The 27137-nt window shown below is 38.7% G+C and overlaps 1 protein-coding gene across 2 annotated transcripts in view; it reads left to right on the plus strand.

The window, feature by feature from the left end:
- The window catches only part of LOC128656136 (glypican-5-like), a 501056-nt gene that overhangs the window by 30218 nt on the left and 443701 nt on the right, over positions 1-27137 (plus strand). For both annotated transcript variants that reach the window (XM_053709861.1, XM_053709862.1), the window contains exon 2: positions 783-944. In XM_053709861.1, the coding sequence (XP_053565836.1) occupies positions 783-944 (162 nt within the window). The remainder of the gene's footprint in view (positions 1-782; positions 945-27137) is intronic.

Genomic DNA, 27137 nt, shown 5'->3' on the forward strand with positions numbered 1-27137 from the left:
AGGCGGAACCTAAACGCACAGCCAGGATCTCCACATAAAGTTTGATATCTATTTTAAGAAGAGATATAGGGCAGTTGTTCTTACACCTGGATCCATCCTTACCCTATTTTGGTATGGTTACTATAGTGATCTCTAAAAACTTGCTCCTGGTTGTCTCCTAGAAGAGAGGTTATTGCAGAACTGCAAAAGGATGGGCTAAAGCACATCAGAAAACTGCTTATAAAATGCTGGGATAAACCCGTCCTGTATGGGACTGCAATGAACAAATCACTCCTTGAATCTTTAAAGAAGCTCCACCAATTTCTGTGAAACTGTTGAATAACTTCCAATGGGAGCTTGAGGGATGGTAGTCAAAGAGGAAAAGTCATAAAACTATAATAGGACGCAAAAGCTGCAAAAAAATGTCTCGGGGGCAGTAAGGGTCCATTCGTGCACACCTATCAAACCAAGTCATGGGCTCAGCTGTAGAAATTTGTTGGTGAATATAATAGTATATCTTTTGTGTACAGTGGGTCAGCTTTCTCAATTATTTAACTTATTGTAATCATGTGAAAGTTCTATGTTTCTGTAGGATTGCTTGCAGCTTTTTTGCAGTTCTTCTGAAAACTGCAGTAATGGTTAATCCCTAGAGATAGAACATGATGATATATTAATGAAGGCAGCTGGGGTACAGTGCTGTATAGAGTTATGCTGTTGGACTGAAGCAACATCTTATCAGTAAAATTCTTCTTGAATGTTTGGTCTTGATGTTAATCTCTTGCCCTCTTCTTTTCCTTTGATAGAATCTGACCTCCAGATATGCCAAAACAAAGCTCCCACGTGCTGCACAAGGAGAATGGAGGAGAGTTATCAGGCAGCAGTAAAGCAAGAGCTATTCCATAACATCCAAGCTCTGAACTTCGAGCTCAAATTTATGATAGTTGGACACATGTCTGCATTTCAAGGTGAGTCATTTACAGTAACAATATATATCTCCCACACTTACATGAATTCATTTGTGCTATTCATTTATCACATTTTGATTTGCAGGAGCTTTTTTGTAATGACTTTAAGTGAATGTGAAACATATATTTGCTGTTTCATTACCAGTTTTTAATTGTGTTTAATTGTTTAAAGGTATATGAAACCCAAACATGTTTTTTTGTTTGTTTGTTTTTTTTAAAAAAATTCCAATTTATTTCTATAATCACATTTTCTTAGTTCCCATGATATTCTGTGTTGAAGAGATACCTAGGTAGGCAATCTGGAGCACTACATGGCAGGAAATAGTGCTGCCCTCTAGTACTCTTGCAAATTGATAGCATTCTTGCAAAACTGCTGCCATATAGTGCTCCAGAAATGGGCCGGCTCCTAAGCTTACATCCCTGCTTTTCAAAAAGAGATACCAAGAGAATGAAAAAAAATTGATAATAGAAGTAAATTAGAAAGTTGTTTTTTTTTTTAAAAAAAAAAAAATGGGTTTCATGCTCTTTCTAACTTCTTTTTTTTTCTTTTCTTTTTTATTTATTATTTCCAAACTTTTATAGCAATAGGTCATTTTACATGATGTGAATGAATAATTCCAATAATTCCACAAACAATATGTCATTACCATGCATTAATAGCATAAGAAGAAAAGAACACCAGCCTACCCGTTTAATGTTTCTCAGGAGACCCATTCCCCTTTTAATTGTTCATTGAGGATGTACTAAGTTTTCTCAAACATTTTAACCACCTGTCTTTGTAAAGTGTTTACATTTTTAAAAAACAAAACAAGTCTTTTTTTAAATTCTGAATGAAACTGTATTTATCCTATTGTGTGATGAGGAGTTGTTTATGGAGTGTGTGTTTGTTAAATTAACCGTTTTTCACCCCAGTGCTGAGCCAATTTTAAACTTTTTTTTGCTTCATGCATTAAAACCCTATTGTAAGTCAAATTTCAGTGGGTGACCCACACAAATTATTATATTTTTCAGCAAGTCCAGCAGATCCACAATATGCCATTATTATATTTTTGATTCATGGCATGTGAGATAGCTGCGGCAAAAACTATTAAGAAAAATTTATAATTTTGGGTATATTTTTGTAAATAATATTGAAAATAGCCCAGTGACCACTGCTGTTACTGTGATCACCTTACTAAATTGTCATTAAGTGTAGTCACATGTAAAATAGTGGCTTATACGGGACCCAAGCATAGCTCGTCATGCGCATCAAAGCAGTTAAGGTACCTTCTAGATTTCAAGTGTTTTAAAATTATATTCCTACCAATCAGAATATAAGTATTTATGCATTTTGTTAACTTCTTTTTATGTGTCCTATTGCTCCTTTTAACCCATCTCTATTACACCTTGTTTTATCTGTATAGCTTATAACTGTAATTTCGCATATTGCTTAACCCCCCACGTATATATATGTCTGAGCTTCAGGAAGCTACAGCAGTCACGGCTGTTACAGCTGAGAGCTGGAGTTCCTGAGCTCCAGGCATCTGCCTGCATATGGAACCAGAGCACGATTTGTGCTCCGGTTGCATATAAGGGCAGATGCCAGATCGTTACACAGAGTGACACTGTGTGCGTCACTGTGTGTAACGATCATCTGCTGGTGCCGGCGGGAGTTGTGTGAGAGAATCTCGGAGATGGTTGGGCTGCCCAGCAGTGGAGGGGGAAGGGAGTGGGAGGGACCTATGCTACAGATAATAGAAGTAAAGGGACAGGGAGGGATGGGGCAGCTACACTACAAAAAAAGGGGGTGGAGGGAGTGGAGGATCCTTAACTGAGGATCGCAGGGAGGTGGGGGGGACCACTACATTACAGAAAATAAAAGCATAATAAGAAAAAAATCATATAAAAAGGGATTTATAGGTACTGGAAGACAGCTGCCAGTACCTAAGATGGCAGATAATAGTTAGTGGGGGGAGGGTTAGAAAACTGTTTGGGAGGGATCAGGGAGGTTGGAGGGTAAGGTGGATCTCACAATGCAGCAAAAATTACATTAAAAAAAAGCCTTAAAACTTCATGCCTGCAGACTGTCTACCAGTACCTAAGATGGTAGTGACTATAGGGGGTGAGGGAGGGAAGAGGGCTGTTTGGGAGGGATCAGGGGGTGGGAAGTGTCAGGTGGGAGGGTAATCTCTGCACTAAAGCTAAAATTAACCTTACAAGCTACCAAATTGACCCCTTTCACTTCAAGGCATAATAGAAGTGAGGTGCAGCTGCAATTAGCAGCCTTCTAATTACCAAAAAGCAATGGCAAAGTCAAATATGTCTGGTATTTCTTAACAAAGGGGATCCCAGAGAAGCTTTTACAACTATTTGTGCCATGATTGCACAAGCAGTATGTAAATAATTTTAGTGAGAAACCCAAAGTTTGTGAAAAAGTTAATGATTTTTTTTTATTTGATCGCATTTGGTGGTGAAATGGTGGCATGAAATATACCAAAATGGGCCTAGATTAATACCTTGGGTTGTCTACTTAAAAAATATATCAAGTTTTGATAGGTAAATAAAAAAACAAGGCTCTTTTTCTGTTTAAATGGAGTGAAAGCAAAAATTCTCCAGTATTTTGGGCAGGTTTTTCTCTGAAAATCCCAGTAGTGAAGGGGTTAATATATCCACCCCTTTCATATTTCCTTATAACACCTCCTGTTGGTCTTATAATTTATCCTTTTGCACTACATGATTTCTGCATAGAAAACTTTTGCTCCAATATTCATCCTAACTTCTGATTTCTCTCTAAGGGCCCAGTGATCTAAAGCTCTCCACTGGTGAGATCATCTAAACTGTTTCATCAGTATTGCAAGGTCCCTGAAAGAATTTGAGAAAGGCAAATTTTAGTTTGAGAGCTTTTTATCTCGTTATGCAGATTCTGGATGTGGAGAGGCACCTACATTACAAAACTCCCAATGATTTTGTATGATTTCTTTCCATGCCAGAGAGCATCATGCCCTAAATCAGAGCTCTATAGAGTCCTATTTTGCTCCATATGAAAGCTCTCTATAACTTATTTTATACCTACAACACCATCTGTTGCTCCACAAAATATCTCCCTATATCTTCCACTGCTCCATAATTCTACCCTATACACCATTCAATTGTAACCCCTTCTATTGTTCTGTAAACTCACCCTATAAATATTTGTGCTGCTCTATTCATGACCCCTATCTGCTCTTTTGAAATTGACTCTGTTCTTTAATGTTATTATCTTTAGAATGTTCTTCATATAATCCTTTAAAATAATTCTTCCTATAACTGTATCTAAATAAATGAATCCCCATAACCCTTACCCTACAATTTCAATCATTTTTTTATTTGTTTCTAAAACGCCAACAAATTCAATAGTGCTGGAATTCTTTTATATTTCACTCCTGCTACCCCTATTATACCATATAATTTGATCTTATAACATTTTATAATCCAGTTTTTTGTACAAATTCTTTTGACCGGCATTAGGTATATGCCTGATCACCGCTGTTAAATGATTATATAGGGGGCGGAGCTTGCCTTGTAATGGAGAGGACGCGCTTTCATTGAGCTCCGGGTATATACTGTACTTTGTTAAACATGCCTATGCCTGTTGCCTATACCCACAACCCACATCTTTGAAGGTGAAGACACTCCCGGGGGCAGCTGCGACTAACTTGGGGAAACCTCACATCGGATAATATGCGCCATGCATATCGCCTGCTCATCGCCTACCTGACAGCCTCCTGGCTGATGGCACCGCCATTATCCAAACCAGACCAGGCACTGCAGAGGGTGCTTCACTGAAGGACACTAACCTACCATCTGCGTATCTCGCGCTGTCTGGGGACCTTGATTTCTGTTGTGTATGTCGGCTGCTGCTGGAACTAACACCTGACCATCGCTCCTCCAGGCACCTCAGACAGCGGTAACGCCCAAGGCCTTAAGCTAAGGCTGACACTGGTGCTGAGTGTAGCGCATTATCCACAGGGCAGGGAAGACAGAGGGACAACAGTTCCTCTTAGACCTAAGGAGGATTTCACTTATAACGGCCACAAACAATATAATGTGAACTGGGCTGCTATATATTAAGTTTTCACTGCTTGAAGCAACCCACGTGGCCATCACTTAACTGCGATAGAAGCCTACCTTTCCATTTTACATGGGCCTCCGAAGTCTAGTGCTTGCCGGTACAATCTCCTACTTTAAATACCACTCCATATAAAGAATAGTTGATGGACTTTTTGTTAAGGACACAAAGGAGGTTATACTTTTTTCAGACTCCTTCCTGAAAATAAAATCCAACTAAGAACACTTAAGAAAAGGGAGATGCTACCCTGTTAAATGTCCCTGCATTAAACTCCCTAGAGCATACACCTCAACTATATTTTCAGCCCTAGAGACCCCAGAACTCTGAAGAATTATTTTTCACTATAGCACTATGGAGACGGCCTTAATCGTAGATCGCTGGGAGGCACGAGTGAATCATCTCCTCACTGATAATTTCCAAGGCCTCAAACAACAGCTCCTAGAGGTTTTATTTCCGTTACTAGAAACTTTCGATCACCCTTCTAACCCACAAGTGGACGAGTACTACAGCAGATCCTAGTCAGAGCACCCTTACAATACCCACACAGGAGATAAAGCACAGGGTGAGTCACAATCCTGGGATTACCCTGCTCCACCATACCTAACCTTCCCTTACGAGCTCCAATCTGACTGCACGGAAAAGGATGCTGGCACTCCAAGACCCACTCCCTAGGTCCAGACAGTCAGCGCTGCGGGAGATTTATCAACGGATCCCAGAGGACATCAGCGTGAGTTTTTGAGCCCCTCCATTCTCGTCAAAAGATTGATCCCTAGGCTCTTAATGTCTAAATACCAATCTGCCCACCTTCGCTCTTTCCTCTCCTTCAGGCAACTGGATAGCCATATAAAGTTTGTGTATGATCAATCCATAATGGAAACTCTTCCCTCCCTGACCCTTAGAAGTTTGGGTGTAGGATAAACTAACGGTCCTATACGAGACAGAGGGATGGTGGGTAACATTAGTGATCTGACAGGCACATACTCCTCAACCCCGGCACTATGTTTTGGAGGTCCATCACTTATGCTCCTTCTCCCCTGAGTGTACTGACTTATGCATATCCCTTGATTCAATCTCTGCCTATCTGGAGTATTGCTTGGTATGGTACCTATATACAATTGGAGTAGTGGGTTAACTGCTAATTAATATATGTCTACCTATGTTTGCATATTTAAACCTCTTATTTTCAAACTATTCATTCGCCAAAATACAATGTTTAACCTTTTGTACGAGTGGCCAATGGTGTAGCATGCAATTCCATATATAGGTTCTATACTTCAGTAGTCATGGCTGTAGTGGATGACCCTTAAGTTTAACTAGCCACTTGCTTGCATATAATGTTTATCCCTAGAACATAATACCTACACCCTGTCAGCGGCCGGGACAGGACTGTGGGTCCAGACTAGTGTATACTTCTTATGTCCAAGATTACTCCGAAGGCTAAAATCAACCATGCATTCCACTTAGCCATCACTCTGATCTAATAAGCACTGTGATGTCCCACATAGCAATAGGTTATGACAACTCTAGAACAAAATAATATATGACATTAATCTTTATTCAGTGCTCCTCTTTTATGGATAGGTAGATCATGCCTAGGATATTATACCTAATAACCACTCAACTAACATAGAACTAGTTAGCTAACACAGTTGATAATCTTCATAAACTTACCACATTGGGGATAGACATAGCACCTTGAGAAATTGACTAACTTCAGCATCTGTATCATGCCCATGTTGAAATATGACTTAGCTTCAGGAAGGCTACCTAGACCAGATTTGCTCATATATGTACTGAATCTATTTCTGTCCCAAGCGCAGTGACCCATACAATATATTCGACATGTGTTTGCTACCTCTGGTTAATTTTGCGAAGCAGTACCCCTTGAAGGTGCACAATAGAGGTTCAAGAAACCATTTTATTCTAGGTCTTTAAATTCTCTCTCATTTTCAGAAGATTATTTATTGTTATATCCAGATCATTGGTTATTCCTATTTGTATATGTTCTTTCACATAATCTTATTCCTGCCATATGTGTTTTCAAGGTTTTTGATATTATATTGCTTCACCTACCTTGCCTGTAAACTAACAGATTGAAATTATTACATCTACAGTATGGAATTATTTATTTTTTACCCTAATAAGGCTTAATAATAACTAACATGCCGGTTATATTTATGGAAGAGCTCATACCAAGTACTGTCATCCATAATAACCTATTTATAAGGACCTTATCTTAGTAAGATGTTTATATGTTGTGCTCTCACTGTTATTTGTTATACTCACTTTTTATATTTCTGAGCCTTGCTCATGTTTGTATATCAATACTAATCCAAGATCTAAATAATTCCGGCTAAACACATACTCCAAGGGTAGCTCTGTAACATATGCAACTAGAGCAGTTAAATAATAGATACAGTACTCTAGGAATCCTCCTATAATCTCCTATAGCAAAAAGCCTCCTCTCATCCTACCCACCATTACTCTATCTCAACTCTAACAGTTTCGCCCTCCTCCCCTTCTCCCCACTCAGAGCGTCTCTTGCCCGCTGTAAAGTACCCCTTATAATTAGCATCTGATGATGGGCATCAAATTAATATATCACACATTTACAGAATCCATCTCCCATTATTTTTAAAACTGGAATGTATGAACCTTCTTATTATTAAGCCCAGGAGTGCCATTCAATCAGGCCTATTGCCTTTTTGGCATCAGATTAAATGCTATTGTCATAAAAACGAAATTGAGGTCTTATTACTATGTGTCCTAGTTTATTCTTTGAAGCATGTGTCAGTTGGGATTCAGCTGTTGTTTATTTTAAATTGGTTTACAAGATGTCGTACCATGGCTATAGCTAATAGTTGCTCTCATTATTTAGATAATGCCTTGTTATGTAACACTATCTATAGATTTAACATTAGATTAGTTTGGACAAGACGACTATGGCTACGATATCTGTATTTCGTTGTTCTTGTTTACAATGGTACCTTACTTGACATATGTATGCATGTTATCATTATGTTGGAATTGTTTATGGACAAATATTATTTGTTGTAATCTCTCAAAACCTCAATAAAAATAAAATAAAAAAAAAAATTATACAAAAATGTTTTGACACGCTGACCTATGACATAAACATCATCTGGTTATAATTGAATGTACAATCTAAGGTGTTTCAATGCAACTCTGGGTAAATGCAACGAGGTATATTTATCAATGTGCGAGCGGACATGATACAAAGTAGCGTATCATGTCTGCCACACATCGATAAATGCAGACAGCATAAGCTGTCGGCATTTATCATTGCACCAGCAGTTCTTGTGAACTGCTGGTGCAATGCCGCCCCCTGCAGATTCGCGGACAATCGGCCGCTAACAGAGGGTGTCAATCAACCCGATCGTATTCAATGGGGTTGATTTCTGTCCACGGCTTCAGAGCAGGCGGACAAGTTATGGAGCAGCGGTCTTTAGAAACAAGGGGGCATCAAGCTCCATACAGAGCTTGATAAATATGCCCCAATGTGTTTATTCCGGGAATCACAACAGAATATAAACCTGTGTAATGGTCTTGGTAAACAATACGTTTTTAACTGATTTATTTTCATGAACCATTTGAATTGTTTTGAAAGCCATGAACCTCCTGTTTAAATATTCTTTCATGGGGCATTCTATTTAATTACCTATTGCAACCAGATTACACCAGTAAGGCATCTAGCAATAAAATGTAAAAAGTGTCTAGGTATTCTCTTTGTCTTTCTATTGTATGCATTACTGATAAGGGACATTCTAATGGAAAAATTAACAGGTTACAGAATTGTATTGTAGCACCTGTGCCCCTTGTACACTGTGTAAATCTGTAAAGGGGCTAAAACATAGCTAAAGTCATGCTTGGAGCCACAACACATTGCAGCTCCATGACACAGCTGGTGAGACAGTTAGATGTGGCATACTCATGTACTCATGTACCAGCCATTTACCAGCCATGTCATGCTCAGAAGCTGCAGCTTTATGGCTCCCAAGCTGTGTGTGTCTAGCATTTATACATATAGCTTGCAAGGGACACTGGTGCTTAAATAAAATGTTCTAACAAAGTGGAGCAGGTTATTTTTACATAGGAATATCCCTTTAAATATCCTCAGTTTTTGCATAATCCCTTTATTTTTTACTTGTTTTTTCTTTGTTTGTTAGCAAGAGTTTGATATTGCTCCTAACCCAATACTTGTCCCCACCAGGAAATGAATACTTATCAAGTGCTACTAAGTCCCCCTGTGCTCTCTCCTTCAGTATGTCACTGCACCAACTGAAACCCAACATGTTCATGAATCGATAATAGATGACCAGGTCTCACCAAATTATTTGTTGGTAGTAGCCTCATCAATTTACACCAGCCCATTAGTTAATCAGGTGTATTGTAAAATCCCTGTTATTGAGACCTAGCAAAGTGTCATTTCTTCAGTGTTGTCACATGAAAAGATATAATAAAATATTTGTGTGAGATACTGTATATATATATGTATATAGATAGATAGATAAATATAACATATTCTGCCATGTAAATAACTTTTATGTCAGGTTAGCGCACTTGAGAATATGCGATCGGGTTTGCGCGCGAGTAGGGTGTTTTTGCTCCATTGACTTCTATGGAATAGGGTATCACATGTGCGATATTGTAAGTTCGGCTTTTTACGCGCCTCGGGTTAGCGCACAAGTGAAAAAATAACTGACTTCTAGTGGAGTTAGCACTCGAGTGGGAGCATTAAATACCGCCCCACTTGTAATCTGGCCCTTTATTTTTATCCAGCATTTTTTTTTTTAAATGATGTATTGGTGCATAATTAATATGAGGGCTATGATATTTTATATAGTGCATTCACTATAGTGTAATAAGATCTTGCATACCTCAATGAGCTGTCTCTGAGGGATAACACAGGAAATAAGAGAGGCTTCTCTCACTGTATAACATAAAATATATTTAGCCCTATTGTGTGCTAGCAAAAATATTACAATTGGCTAACGAGTCCCACAATTAACATTACCACTCTTAGTTAAAACAGTTATCACATGTACATTTCATATTTTTCTGGAATGTGTATCAAAATTCTTTTGGTAATGAAGATTTTTATTATAAAATTCACATTGTGAAATTCTGTCAGATGTTGGGACATCTGCACTATTCTTCTGGCTGATCCCTCTGGAATTTATAATAAAGCTTTAAGAGTGAACTGAACACAGGCCTTAAAGTGGGATATTAAATTGCTCCCTAACTGCCTCAGTTAATAGTTTGATGTATTCACTTGGCAGGATTTTAAACAAGAACCTTTTGCAGCCTTTTAGAAACAAGGAAATTGATGACCGATAAAAACTGCTTGGTCAACTGCTCTTTTTCAAATTATTTTAAATATTATTTTATTCTTGGCTTACTTTTTAAATTTAGACTTTTTTTTATTCTCTAACAGTTTTCTGTCTTAATAGCGGTTTGCCATCTCCACTGACCTTCTGTTCTGCGTCTTTACTACTGACAAAATAATCCTATTGTATATTTATTTCCTGTACGTGTTGTATCAGTTCGGGTACGTGGATTTTTAAACATATTTTCATGTCATTTGCATTATTTAAAGGGACATGAAGCCCAATTTTTTTATTTCATGATTTAGAAAGAGCATGCAATTTTAAACAACTTTCCAATTTACTTCTATTATCTAATGTGCTTTGTTATTCTGATATCCTTTGTGAAAAACACATCTAAAATAGGCTCAGTAATAGCTGATTGGTGGCTGCACGTAGATGCCTTGTGTGATTGTCTCACCCTTGTGCATTGATATTTCTTCAACAAAGGATACCTGAAGAATTAAGCAAATTAATTATTAGAAGTAAATTGGAATGTTGTTTAAAATTGTATTCTCTATTTAAATAATGAAATCAATTTTTTGGGTTTCATGTCCCTTTAATATTGTCAGATTTGCAGGAAGTTAGAGAATCCTATCATTGGAATGCAATAGTGTGTAGGTGGTATATTTATGGAAAATCAGTCATACTTGGACAGAATATTTTTAAACCTGTTGTCCAATAGACTATGTGCTAGCCTATATATATAAATGTATCGGGTCTTGTGATACAGACTAGAGCAAATGGCTGATCTAGCAAAGACAAAAAAGCATTAATCTGTATGTAGCAGATAGTTTCGAGCAATGAGTGATTATAACAAATAAACGGGTAGATTACAAATTTTGCATTATGAACTGTGTGGTGCTACCGTGCAGTTTTTTCTCAACACTCACTTACCTGCAGCGCTGTTATTACGGGTTTTTACAAACCCGGCGTTAAAAGGCAAGAAGTGAGCGTTGAGCAAAATTGTGCTCCGTACCGCACTCCAATACCAGCGCTGCTTAAGTCAGCTGTGAGCTTGTCGTACGTGCTTGAGCATGATTTCCCCATAGACATCAATGGGGAGAGCCGGCTGAGAAAAAGTCTAACTCCTGCCAAAAAGCAGCGTAAAACTCAGTAACGCAGCCCCATTGATTCCTATGGGGAAACACATTTTATGTTTACACCTAACACCCTAACATGAACCCCGAGTCTAAACACCCCTAATCTTACATTTATTAACCCCTAATCTGCCGCCCCCGACATCGCCGACACCTACATTATACTTATTAACCCCTAAGCTGCCGCTCCGGACATCGCCGCCACCTACATTATGCTTATTAACCTCTAATCTGCTGTCCCCAACATCGCCGACACCTACATTATATTTATTAACCCCTAATCTGCCGCCCCCAACGTCGCCGCCACTATATTAAATGTATTAACCCCTAAATCTAAGTCTAACCCTAACACCCCCTAACTTAAATATAATTTAAATAAATCTAAATAAAATTCCTATCATTAACTAAATTATTCCTATTTAAAACTAAATACTTACTTATAAAATAAACTCTAAGCTAGCTACAATATAACTAATAGTTACATTGTAGCTAAATAAGGGTTTATTTTTATTTTACAGGCAAGTTTGTATTTATTTTAACTAGGTAGACTAGTTAGTAAATAGTTATTAACTATTTACTAGCTACCTAGTTAAAATAAATACAAATTTACCTGTAAAATAAATCCTAACCTATGTTACAATAACACCTAACACTACACTACAATTAAATCAATTCCCTATATTAAATACAATTAAATAAATTAAATGAGCTAAATCACACAAAAAAACAAACACTTATTTACAGAAAATAAAAAACAAATTACAGATCTTTAAACTAATTACACCTAATCTAAGAGCCCTATCAAAATAAAAAAAGCCCACCCAAAATAAAAAAAAACCTAGCCTAATCTAAACTACCAATGGCCCTTAAAAAGGCCTTTTGTGGGGCATTACCCCAAAGAAATCAACTCTTTTACCTGTAAAAAAAAATACAAACAACCCCCCAACAGTAAAACCCACCACCCACACAACCAACCCCCCAAACAAAAGCCTAACTAAAAACACCTAAGCTCCCCATTGCCCTGAAAAGGGCATTTGGATGGGCATTGCCCTTAAAAGGGCATTTAGCTCTATTGCTGCCCAAAGCCCTAACCTAAAAAATAAACCCACCCAATACACCCTTAAAAAATCCTAACACTAACCCCCGAAGATTCACTTACCGGGAGAAGTCTTCATCCAAGCGGCAAGATGTCCTCAACGAAGTTGGCAGAAATGGTCCTCCAGACGGACAGAAGTCTTCATCCAGACGGCATCTTCTATCTTCATCTTTTTGACGCGGAGCGGCTCCATCTTCATGACATCCGGCGCAGAGCATCCTCTTCAAACGACTTCTTCTTCGGAATGAATATCTCTTTAAGTGATGTCATCCAAGATGGCGTCACCTTAGATTCCGATTGGCTGATAGAATTCTATCAGCCAATCGGAATTAAGGTAGAAAAAATCCTATTGGCTGATGCAATCAGCCAATAGGATTGAGCTGGCATTCTATTGGCTGTTCCAATCAGCCAATAGTATGCAAGCTCAATCCTATTGGCTGATTGGATCAGCCAATAGGATTGAAGTTCAGTCCTATTGGCTGATTGCATCAGCCAATAGGATTTTTTCTACCTTAATTCCGATTGGCTGATAGAATATAATAAAGCCATTGTTAATGGCGAAACACGTTGATGGTAGCAAGAGAAGCTGTAAATATTGAAATCGAAAAGCCCACTTGGAGGATAAAAACGGATTCTTAAAAGGGATTACTTTTCATAGACGGACCCAAGAATACTCTGCGCAGAGTAAGGATACTTAAAGGGCCACTAAACCCAAAATCTTTCTTTCATGATTCAGCTAGAGAATAGAAATTTAAACAACATTACAATTTAATTCTATTATTTATTTTGCTTATTTTTTTAGATATCCTTAGTTGAAGAAAAAGCAATGCACATGGTGAACCAATCACTCAAGGCTTCTATGTGCAGCAACCAATCAGCAGCTACTGAGCATATCTAGATATGCTTTTCAGCAAAGAATATCAAGAGAATAAAACAAATTAGATAATATAAGTAAATTAGAGAGATGTTTAAAACTGCATTCTCTTTCTAAATCATGAAAGAAAAAATGTGGGTTTCATGCCCCTTTAAGACATCACGGAACTACTTCTCTCAGTACTGACGTAACGAGTGACATCACCAACTACACGGAGCTGCACAGACACCTGTGCCTTGCCACAAATGGATCGGCTTTACCTTTCAGGGAATCAGGTAGGCACAGAGGTGTAACAGCCCGTCAGTGTGGTTCTTTAATGGGACTTTCCTTAAATTGACATTTTACTTGTGCATTTTTATGCTGAAACATTATTTATAACCCGCAAAATCCATCAGTCTGCTTATACCCTGGTGGGTCAACAAGGGACACTTCCAGCAAACATTTGCTGCTATTAACACTTTCTTAAAGTCGGATCCCAATTAAAGCTACAAGTGGATTAGATATTTTCTATATCAAAAAAAGGGAAACCGATGTGTACCCTGACTAAGGACTTTTAGAAAGCCTGTAATACTATAATTATCTTATTAGTTTGGTTACATAGGTAACTTTTAAGGTGGATATTATTCGCAATTATTTAAAACTGTTTTATTGTTTTTATTTTTTTATCCACACTACATTTAGATGACTGGTCATATGTGAGGATTTATTTTAATACCGTTATGAATTTGGTGTACTATACATTTATATTATTGATTAAATACTGTTTTTGAGACATTGTTTGTCTTTGAATTTACACTCAGAAACTTACCCCTTAGCTGTTAGCGCACATATTCACATTTCTTTTTAACTACATTTGGCCTATTTCTTCCTGTTTTACGGGAGCAGAATAGTGTATGTACAGGGGCACGATTTGCGCACCATCTTCACCCCCCCTTTTTTCTCATTCACACACAAATCTTATAACTGAGAGGAAATGCCTTACAGCAAAACTAATTAAACTTTGATGACGTAGATAGAGTATGCAATTTAAAGAGACTTTTCAAATTACTTCTATTATCAAACTTACTTCATTGTATTGGAATCCTTGGCTGAAAAGCATGCCTAGATATGCTCATAAGTAGCTTACACTACTAGGAGCTAGCTGGTGAATGGTGGCTGACATATATGCCTCTTGTCATTGGTTTACCGGATGTGTTTAACCATTTTGCTGGATTTAACATATCACTAATGCAATAAAAACATTCTCTAACACAATAACAGAATTTATGCTTACCTGATAAATTACTTTCTCCAACGGTGTGTCCGGTCCACGGCGTCATCCTTACTTGTGGGAATATCTCTTCCCCAACAGGAAATGGCAAAGAGTCCCAGCAAAGCTGGCCATATAGTCCCTCCTAGGCTCCGCCCACCCCAGTCATTCGACCGACGGACAGGAGGAAAATATAGGAGAAACCATATGGTACCGTGGTGACTGTAGTTAGAGAAAATAATTCATCAGACCTGATTAAAAAACCAGGGCGGGACGTGGACCGGACACACCGTTGGAGAAAGTAATTTATCAGGTAAGCATAAATTCTGTTTTCTCCAACATTGGTGTGTCCGGTCCACGGCGTCATCCTTACTTGTGGGAACCAATACCAAAGCTTTAGGACACGGATGAAGGGAGGGAGCAAATCAGGTTACCTAAACGGAAGGCACCACGCTTTGATAGAATCAAGCGTTTAATCTCCAAGCCGTCAGCTGGAGGGAGACCAGATTTGGATGTTTGAATGGACCCTGAACAAGAAGGTCCTGTCTCAAAGGTAGCTTCCATGGTGGAACCGATGACATATTCACCAGGTCTGCATACCAAGTCCTGCGTGGCCACGCAGGAGCTATCAAGATCACGGAGGCCCTCTCCTGTTTGATCCTGGCTACCAGCCTGGGAATGAGAGGAAACGGTGGAAATACATAAGCTAGGTTGAAGGTCCAAGGTGCTACTAGTGCATCTACTAGAGTCGCCTTGGGATCCCTGGATCTGGACCCGTAGCAAGGAACCTTGAAGTTCTGACGAGACGCCATCAGATCCATGTCTGGAATGCCCCATAATTGAGTTAGTTGGGCAAAGATCTCCGGGTGGAGTTCCCACTCCCCCGGATGGAATGTCTGATGACTCAGATAATCCGCTTCCCAGTTTTCCACACCTGGGATGTGGATCGCAGATAGGTGGCAGGAGTGATCCTCCGCCCATTGAATTATTTTGGTCACTTCTTTCATCGCCAGGAAACTCCTTGTTCCCCCCTGATGATTGATATACGCAACAGTCGTCATGTTGTCTGATTGGAATCTTATGAATCTGGCCTTTGCTAGCTGAGGCCAAGCCCTAAGAGCATTGAAGATCGCTCTTAGTTCCAGAATGTTTATCGGGAGAAGAGACTCTTCCCGAGACCATAGTCCCTGAGCTTTCAGGGATTCCCAGAACGCACCCCAGCCCACTAGACTGGCGTCGGTCGTGACAATGACCCACTCTGGTCTGCGGAAGCTCATTCCCTGGGCTAGATGGTCCAGGGTCAGCCACCAACGGAGTGAATCTCTGGTCTTCTGATCTACTTGAATCATTGGAGACAAGTCTGTATAGTCCCCATTCCACTGTTTGAGCATGCACAGTTGTAATGGTCTTAGATGAATTCGTGCAAAAGGAACTATGTCCATTGCTGCAACCATCAACCCTACTACTTCCATGCACTGCGCTATGGAAGGACGTGGAACAGAATGAAGAACTTGACAAGTGCTTAGAAGTTTTGACTTTCTGACCTCTGTCAGAAAAATCCTCATTTCTAAGGAATCTATTATTGTTCCCAAGAAGGGAACTCTTGTTGACGGAGACAGAGAACTTTTTTCTATGTTCAACTTCCATCCCTGTGATCTGAGAAAGGCCAGAACGATGTCTGTATGAGCCTTTACTTTTGACAGGGACGACGCTTGTATTAGAATGTCGTCCAAGTAAGGTACTACTGCAATGCCCCTCGGTCTTAGAACCGCTAGAAGGGACCCTAGTACCTTTGTGAAAATCCTTGGAGCAGTGGCTAACCCGAATGGGAGGGCCACAAACTGGTAATGTTTGTCCAGAAAGGTGAACCTTAGGAACTGATGATGTTGTTTGTGGATAGGAATATGTAGGTACGCATCCTTTAGATCCACGGTAGTCATAAATTGACCTTCCTGGATAGTGGGTAGAATCGTTCGAATGGTTTCCATCTTGAACGATGGTACCCTGAGAAATTTGTTTAGGATCTTCAAATCCAAAATTGGTCTGAAAGTTCCCTCTTTTTTGGGAACTACGAACAGATTTGAATAAAATCCCATTCCTTGTTCCTTTATTGGAACTGGGTGTATCACTCCCATCTTTAACAGGTCTTCTACACAATGTAAGAACGCCTGTCTCTTTATTAGGTTTAAGGATAAGTGAGACATGTGGAACCTTCCCCTTGGGGGTAGTTCCCTGAATTCCAGATAACCCTGAGAAACTATTTCTAGTGCCCAGGGATCCTGAACATCTCTTGCCCAAGCCTGAGCAAAGAGAGAAAGTCTGCTCCCTACTAGATCCGGTCCCGGATCGGGGGCTACTCCTTCATGCTGTTTTGTTAGCAGCAGCAGGCTTCTTGGCCTGCTTACCCTTGTTCTAACCTTGCATCGGTTTCCAGGCTGGTTTGGGTTGTGAGGCATTACCCTCTTGCTTAGAGGATGCAGAATTAGAGGCCGGTCCGTTCCTGAAATTGCGAAAGAAACGAAAATTAGACTTATTCTTGGCCTTGAAAGGCCTATCTTGTGGAAGGGCGTGGCCCTTTCCCCCAGTGATGTCTGAGATAATCTCTTTCAATTCTGGTCCAAATAGAGTTTTACCTTTGAAAGGGATGTTAAGCAATTTTGTCTTGGATGACACATCCGCTGACCAAGACTTTAGCCAAAGCGCTCTGCGCGCCACGATTGCAAACCCTGAATTTTTCGCCGCTAATCTAGCTAATTGCAAAGCGGCATCTAAAATAAAAGAGTTAGCCAACTTAAGTGCGTGAACTCTGTCCATAACCTCCTCATATGGAGTCTCTCTACTGAGCGACTTTTCTAGTTCCTCGAACCAGAACCACGCTGCTGTAGTGACAGGAACAATGCACGAAATAGGTTGTAGAAGGTAACCTTGCTGTACAAAAATCTTCTTAAGCAAACCCTCCAATTTTTTATCCATAGGATCTTTGAAAGCACAACTATCCTCGATAGGAATAGTAGTGCGTTTGTTTAGAGTAGAAACTGCCCCCTCAACCTTAGGGACTGTCTGCCATAAGTCCTTTCTGGGGTCGACCATAGGAAATAATTTCTTAAATATAGGGGGGGGGAACAAAAGGTATGCCGGGCTTTTCCCACTCCTTATTCACTATGTCCGCCACCCGCTTGGGTATAGGAAAAGCATCGGGGTGCACCGGAACCTCTAGGAACTTGTCCATCTTGCATAATTTCTCTGGAATGACCAAGTTGTCACAATCATCCAGAGTAGATAAAACCTCCTTAAGCAGTGCGCGGAGATGTTCTAATTTAAATTTAAATGTCACAACATCAGGTTCAGCTTGTTGAGAAATTTTTCCTGAATCTGAAATTTCCCCATCTGACAAAACCTCCCTCATGGCCACTTCAGATTGGTGTGAGGGTATGACAGAACAATTATCATCAGCGCCCTCCTGCTCTTCAGTGTTTAAAACAGAGCAATCGCGCTTTCTCTGATATGTGGGCATTTTGGATAAAATATTTGCTATGGAGTTATCCATTACAGCCGTCAATTGTTGCATGGTAATAAGCATTGGCGCGCTAGATGTACTAGGGGCCTCCTGCGTGGGCAAAACTGGTGTAGACACAGTAGGAGATGATGTAGTATCATGTTTACTCCCCTCATCTGAGGAAACATCTTGGCCAATTTCATTATCTGTGGCAGTACTGTCCTTACTTTGTTTGGACGCTATGGCACAATTATCACACAAATTTAAATGGGGAGACACATTGGCTTTCATACATATAGAACATAGCTTATCCGAAGGCACAGACATGTTAAACAGGCTTAAACTTGTCAATAAAGCACAAAAAAACGTTTTAAAACAAAACCGTTACTGTCTCTTTAAATTTTAAACAGAAAACACTTTATTACTGAATATGTGAAAAAGTATGAAGGAATTGTTCAAAAATTACCAAAATTTCACCACAGTGTCTTAAAGCATTAAGAGTATTGCACACCAATTTTCAGAGCTTTAACCCTTAAAATAACGGAACCTGAGCCGTTTACAAATGTAACCCCTATACAGTCCCAGCTATAGCCTTTGCTGTGACCTAACCAAGCCCAGAGGGAAATACGATACCAAGTGACGCCTTCTAGAAACTTTTCCAGCTACTTTCAGATCCTCACACATGCATCTGCATGTCTTGCTCTCAAAAAACAACTGCGCAGTAATGGCGCGAAAATGAGGCTCAGCCTACAACTGGGAAGGCCCTCCCTGACTGGAAAAGGTGTCTAACATAGTGCCTGCCGTTAAAAAACATTCCCCCAGTTTATAAATGTGAATTATCAGCATAAACATGTATAAAATGCCCAAATAAAGCAATCGATTTAGCCCATAAAAGTGTCTACCAGTTTTATAGCCCATATTAAGCCCTTTATTCTGTTTGCTTGACTAAGAAAATGGCTTACCGGTCGCCATGAGGGGAAATGACAGCCTTCCAGCATTACATGGTCTTGTTAGAAATATGGCTAGTCATACCTTAAGCAGAAAAGTCTGCTAACTGTTTCCCCCAACTGAAGTTACTTCATCTCAACAGTCCTATGTGGAAACAGCAATCGATTTTAGTTACTGTCTGCTAAAATCATCTTCCTCTCACAAACAGAAATCTTCATCCTTTTCTGTTTCAGAGTAAATAGTACATACCAGCACTATTTTAAAATAACAAACACTTGATAGAAGAATAAAAAACTACATTTAAACACCAAAAAACTCTTAACCATCTCCGTGGAGATGTTGCCTGTGCAACGGCAAAGAGAATGACTGGGGTGGGCGGAGCCTAGGAGGGACTATATGGCCAGCTTTGCTGGGACTCTTTGCCATTTCCTGTTGGGGAAGAGATATTCCCACAAGTAAGGATGACGCCGTGGACCGGACACACCAATGTTGGAGAAATACAATTTACTTACAAGCTGAAGTGAAAGTATATTGCATATCTTAAAGTAACAATTTATTTTATTTTTAAATCTTTACTAATTATTGATACACTTATAAAACTACAAAAGCTTGCTGTCACTGTAACTATTTAGTTGAGGTTTTAATAACATATGCAGTAGGAATTTAAATTCAGAGGCTAACACCCCCCCCCTCCCCCTGATATCAGCATACCTTTAAATAGTGGTCACAGTGGTGTTTTATTATTTAGGATATCACCAGTGTTGTGGTTATAATTTCCCTGAGTCAGCAGATGTTGAATTCTGAAGGTTGATATCAGGGTTGGTTGGAGAAACATGTAAGAAGGTTTCAATTTCAACCAGAGGAGTGCGTTTTATGGCAGATTTGCCAGCAATTTCCCTGTGTAAGTGAGAATCTGCTGACAGCCCTCAGAGGAGCGTATTGTTAAAAGGGGTGAGGTCTGGAAATTCATAATTATTCCAAGATGTTAGAAGGAACTGAGCCAAGAATGGGAATCTAAAATAGCGCAGTCTACAGACTTCTGTCTTTAATATTCAAGGCAATGTTGTTCTCTTGTAATATATACTCAATGTAATGCATACTTTCTTTGTCTGTAGTTTCACACTGTAACAATAAAGATCAGAGGTTATTACCTATATGGTCATTATGCAGTAACACAATCGATCACTAAAAAAATCCTATATATAGTGCAATGTGAAGCTTATTTATCTTACAGAAACTTAAAGCTATATATCTGATAATATTCATAATTTTAAAGAATTTCGATGCTATTTTATGAGAACACAGCTAGACACATTATCACCTTTCACATACTATCTACATTTTGATATATTAGTTAAGGACATTTTTCTTTGTGAGTTCCAATCTTACTCGCTAATGGTGCCAGGATCCTGATATTTTTAGCTTTTGGCACCAACCCAGCATATTTTACATGCACTAATTAAAGTTTTAATAGCCCATTTTCTTTCACTGAACTATAACAATTCTTTTGCAGCAGGAGTTAAATCATGCGAACAGGTGCCCTTTTCATCTCTCGTTAGAAACAAAGAAAATGAATTAAAAATACCTTGCATGTTTTCATTAGAATAACTACTGTTTTTGTATTGAAGGTATTTATTTCATCAGGTTTCAACTTTTGCTCATCAACAGCAAATCTGTCAATTTGCAATGTTTTTTTAACAAAAATACAACACACCTTGAGATACCTATTTTTCCCCCCTATCCCCACAGAATGATTAGGGAAGAGCCAATGGCAGAGAAGAAAACACTCAGCGTATTACAAACAATTTAAAAAGCTAGGCTAGATAAAATGCATTTCAGAACCACTCAGGCTCCAGATACGTAGGTTGCTGTACAATCTAGAAAACATTCATTTATTTTGAAATGCAAATAGTCTGTATCTTTACCATACTTATGTTTCACAAATAAGTTTCATTTTGATTTTCACAAGCTAACGTACCACAGTAGTTTGCCCCTTGAACAGTGGCTCAAAAGATAAACCAAATCAACAACCATCAGGAAATAAAGTACAATGCTTGCAAGGAATTGTGTCCAGCATGAAAAGTAAGATTTGTTGCAGTTAGATGCATGCTGTTATAAATACATAGGGCGATATTACATATACATTAGCAAGCGCTGAAGCCCGCGCCGCCCATAATTTCACCTTGCACATCGGGGTATTACATAAACCCCGCCGGCAGTTCATAAAGTGCTGTAAGTCAGATAAACTAGCGATGTCCAGAAATGAGCGTAAATACAATTTCTGGAGTCGCCAGTGACTTACAGCACTTTAGAAACTGCCGGCACCTAAGAAAAAAACATAAAATCTTCCGTAAATGTCTAACCCTCCTCCCAAAAATAAACCTGACACATTAAACTCCTATATCCGCCATCAAACCCACATCGAAACTAATAATAAATGTATTAACCCCTAAACTGACAACCCCCCACAACGCAATATGCCTAATTATACTATTAACCCCTAATCCGCAATTTACCCACATTGCGATCTACCTAATAAAAGTATTAACCCCTAAATCTGCCAACCCCAACATTGCAAACTACCTATTAAAACTATTAACCCCTAATCCGCCATTAACCCACAACGCAATAAACCTATTAAACTATTAACCCCTAATCCGCCAAACCCACACAACGCAATAATGCTAACAAATCTATTAACCCCTAAGCCGCCAAAGCCCACAAGGCAAATAACTAATCACTAAGCCCCCTAACCTAACACCCCATAAATTAACCTCATTACATAAATTAAAATAAAACTAAATTACAATTCAAATAAAAAACCTAAACTAAGTTTAAATTAAGCTAAACTTACAGAAAATAAAAAAGCTGAAATTACAGAAAATAAAAAAAAAAATATTTCAGAAAAAAACTAAAGTATCAAAAATAAAAAAAATATATCTAATCCCTATGAAAATAAAAATACCCCCGAAAATAAAAACACCACCTAATCTAATACTAAACTACCAATAGTCCTTAAAGGGCCTTTTGTAGGGCATTGCCCTAAGTTAAACAGCTCTTTTCCTTAAAAAAATACTAAGTCTTCCCTCTAACAGTAAACCCCCCCACCCACCAAACCCCCCAAAATAAAAAAACCTAACACTAATAAAAACTAAACTACCCATTGCCCCTAAAGAGCCATTTGTATGGGCATTGCCCTTAAAAGGGAATGCAGCTCTTTTACTACCCTTTAAAGGACATTCAGCTCATTTAAGATTGCCCATAACCCTAATCTAAAAAAAAAAAAAGTCTAACTCTAACCCAGAGATAGGTAATCATGGTTCCTGAGGTCCGGCGGTGAAGTCTTCTTCCAAGCGGCGACTGGTTCCTGAAGTCTGGCGGTGAAGTCTTCTTCCAAGCAACGACCTCTTCTATTTTCATCCAGAACTGCGGAACTGAAGACCCGTGACTGTGGAGCCATGGAGCGTGGAGGATCCTCTTCGTACTGTTCAAATCAGCCAATAAGATTTCAGTAGCTCTCATCCTATTGGCTGATTTAAATTTGAAGAATCAAATCAGCCAATACAAAATTCAAGGAACATCATTTTTCCTTTTTGAATTTACTATTCAGTGTACTGTGGTGATCGTATAAAGAGGATTCTCCACGCTCCATGGCTCCGTGGTCGCCGGTCTTCAGTTCCGTGGTTGCCAGTCTTCAGTTCTGCGGTCCTGGATGAAGATAGAAGAGGTCGTCGCTTGGAAGAAGACTTCACCGCCGGACTTCAGGAACCGGTCGCTGCTTGGAAGAAGATTTTACCGCCGACTTCAGGAATCATGAGTACCTATCTGGGGGTTAGAGGCTTTTTTTTATTTTTCTTTTTTTCTTTTTTTTAGATTAGGGTTATGGGCACTCTTATAAGAGCTGAATGCCCTTTTAAGGCTAGTAAAAGGGCTATGCCCATACAAATGCCCCTTTAGGGGTAATGGGTAGTTTAGGTTTTTTTAGTGTTAGATTTTTTATTTTGGGGGGTTTGGTGGGTGGGGGGTTTTACTGTTAGAGGGGGGACTTAGTATTTTTTTAAGGAAAAGAGCTGTTTAACTTAGGGCAATGTTCTACAAAAGGCCCTTTTAAGGGCTATTGGTAGTTTAGTATTAGATTAGGGGATGTTTTTATTTTGGGGGGCTTTTTTATTTTCATAGGGATTAGGTATAATTTTTTTATTTTTGATCATTTGGTTTTTAATTTTCTGTAATATTAGACCTTTTTATTTTCTGTCATTTTAGCTTTTTTATTTTCTGTAATTTTAGCTTAATTTAAACTTATTTTTTTATTTTTAAAGTAATGTTAGTTTTTTTATTTTAATTGTAATTTAGTTTTATTTTAATTTAATGGGGTTATTTTAGGGGGTGTTAGGTTAGGGGGCTTAGTGATTAGTTATTTGCGTTGTGGGCTTTGGCGGTTTAGGGGTTAATAGATTTATTAGCATGATTACGTTGTGTGGGTTTGGTGGATTAGGGGTTAATAGTTTAATAGATTTATTGCGTTGTGGGTTAATGGTGGATTAGGGGTTAATAGTTTTAATAGGTAGTTTGCGATGTTGTGTTTGGCAGATTTAGGGGTTAATACTTTTATTAGGTTGATCGCGATGTGGGTGAATTGCGGATCGGTGTTAATAGTTTAATTAGACATATTGCATTGTGGGGGGGTTGTCGGTTTAGGAGTTAATATTTTTTATTATTAGTTCCGATGTGGGTTTGATGGCGGAGTAAATATGCTTTATTAGTTATTGTGGTGGGGGCGGTTAACAGGTATAGATATTGCGCATGCGTTAGTTATTTTCAGTAGGTAGATAGATATTGCGCATGCGTTAGGTGTTAGTTACTATTTTCAGGGAGTTACGGTGCTCACATACTCAGCGCAAGGCTTGCTGCGCCTGCCTATGTGTGGCAAGTTAAAAATGGAGTCAAATTTTTTCACTGTGCAAGTCCTTGCGCTGAATATGTGATACCGATTTGTGACGCGTTTCTATGTTAGCTTATAGGAGGAAAAATAGTGGTCGACGGGTGAAATATACGTGCCGCATTTACATGCGGCGCCGTATATGTAATACCAAAATCACGTAAAAAAAATGGCGGCGCCGGCTTTTGCGGGAAACGCTGCATATGTAATGGAGCCCATAGGGAGGAATTTTATGTATTTAGCATATGTGTGAATATGTTTATTTTAAGGCATGTTATTTTTTGTGTATCAATACATATATTTAAGTATATAAATAATGTATCAGCAAATTAAATAACAAATCACCAGCCTCCATTTTCACATATTAAACAAAAATATAAAATGAAAATACTATTACAAAAAAAAAAGAAATACTTTTTGTATAAATAAATCAAAAATCCATATATCCTCTCTCCCCTCCTCTCCTACACCCTCCTCTCTCCCTATGCTCCTCCGATATGCTGTTTCAGATTACCTTCCATTTCCCTCTAGCTTGTTGAATACCGTTAAAATGTGTTTCTGTATTTATATCAAGTGTAATTGAATAAAGCTTTTCCATTTTTCTAAGTATTTCTGTGTTCTGTTCTCTGCATTTGTTCAATGATCATATACTGTACTCTTTAAATGAATGTAATAATATTGACAATCTTGGTGGTGTAGTAGATTTCCATGTTTCAGAATTAATTTCCTAGCTAATAAAAGAGTTAAAACTATGAATAGTTTGTTTTAATAATTTGCAAATCAAATAATAGAGTAAATTGGAAGCTTGGTTTTGAATATCTGTATTACACTTTTTTTCCAGCCAATATATTACCATTGACCAAAAATTTAAAAATTTTGGGACAAGACCACATACAATGTTTGAAGTCTGGTAAATTGAAATTGCATGTCATACAATCCTCTCTCTATAATTTTCTCAAATGATTTGGAGTATAGTATGCAAGCTGAATTAATTTTATTGCAGATTCTCTCAGTTCTGCTGATATAGGGCTAGATTACGAGGGGATCGCAATTTTGTGCTACCACTCCCGCTTAAACTTCGCTAGACGGAGGGTTTTTGCGCACATTGGGTTGCACTCGTATAATGAGTTGAAAGTAAAAAGTTAGGATGCAAGCAAAAACCAGACTTGCGCAAAAAGTGGAACGTCAAATATCACAACCGCGTTAACATATTCTCCCGTAGAAGTCAAAGGAGCTTGCAAACTGTAAAAAAAAACACCCATACTCATGCGCTAACCTCACCACGTTATTCAAGTACGCTAAACCCTACGTGAAATATGAATATTTCACATTCCAATGTTCTATGCATAGAAGAATATGTTCTATTTACTCTTAAATAAATACATATATATATATATATATATATAAATAACAATTTTTTGGTGAAATATAGTAGGACTAGTATTGGGGCATTGACTGGCTAAGCAGAATATGGCCATATTGTGTGACTAAGATCCCAATTTAATTTAAAGGGACACTGAACCCAAATTTTTTCTTTTGTAATTCAGAAAGAGCATGCAATTTTAAGCAACTTTCTAATTTACTCCTATTATAAATTGTTCTTCGATCTCTTGCTATCATTATTTGAAAAAGAAGGCATCTAAGCTTTTTTTTTGGTTTCAGTACTCTGGACAGCACTTTTTTATTGGTAGATGAATTTATCCACCAATCAGCAAGGACAACCCAGGTTGTTCACCAAAAATGGGCCGGCATCTAAACTTACATTCTTGCATTTCAAATAAAGATACCAAGAGAATGAAGAAAATTTGATAATAGGAGTAAATTCGAAATTTGCTTAAAATTTCATGCTCAATCTGAATCATGAAATAAAATTTTTGGGTACAGTGTCCCTTTAAAAAGAATAGTTGTCTTCATGGCACATAAAATTCGAGAACGCTGCAAAGCCTCAGTAATCTCTGCGATTGAGACAACCCACAACACAGTAACCTCACACCCACAAGAAATTGTAGATACCTTCGCAGCATATTACGGTGCCCTATACGATGGGAAAAAGGTCCTACACAACACAGACATAGAAACACTCACCTCAACTTTCTTCAATCACAACTTACTGCAAACTATATCTAAAGAACAGTTGGAGTCTCTGAATTCCCCCATATCCACTATGGAAGTACTGGGGGCTATCAAAGACCTTAAACCAGGAAAAGCGGCGGGCCCAGATGGCTTTCCAGGCGACTATTATAAATTGTTTAAAGTGACGCTAGTTCCACATCTTGTTAAACTCTGTAACTATCTCATGGAAGGGGGGGCCATCCCACCTGAGCTCCTGGCAGCGAAGATAGTTGTAATACTCAAACCAGGGAGGGATCACAAGAAATGCCAAAATTACCGCCCAATATCCCTGATTAACCAGGATCTTAAGATCTTTACAAAGATATTAGCAAACAGATTAAAACATATCATACCACACCTGGTCCACCCAGACCAGGTGGGTTTTATCAAAGGTAGGGAAGCCCCAGACAATATCCGCAAAGTCACCAACTTAATCCAGACCTTAAAAGAAACACGAACGCCTTCTCTGCTCTTATCGTTGGATGCGGAGAAGGCGTTTGATAGAATTGACTGGAAATATATGTTCTTAGTAATGCACAAAATGGGGTTTGAGGGGGCATTCATTAAAGCATTGCAAGCTGTTTATTCTATACCAGGAGCTCAGGTTTCATCGGCAGGATACAAATCACAGCCCTTCCCAATTCGTAACGGGACTAGACAAGGTTGCCCTTTGTCTCCATTACTTTTCGCTCTCTGCATGGAACCCCTAGCCGCCAAAATTCGCTCACAAGTAGACATTTCGGGAGTTAAGCTAGCTGGGAGGGAACATAAGTTGGCTTTGTTCGCGGACGACATTTTGTTGACCGTGACTAAACCCTTAATATCGCTACCCAACCTTTACCAAACTTTAACAACATTTTCTGCCATATCGGGATTCAAAATAAACGCAGAAAAATGTGAAGCCCTAC

Source organism: Bombina bombina, chromosome 4, assembly GCF_027579735.1.
Source record: "Bombina bombina isolate aBomBom1 chromosome 4, aBomBom1.pri, whole genome shotgun sequence".
NCBI lineage: Eukaryota > Metazoa > Chordata > Amphibia > Anura > Bombinatoridae > Bombina > Bombina bombina.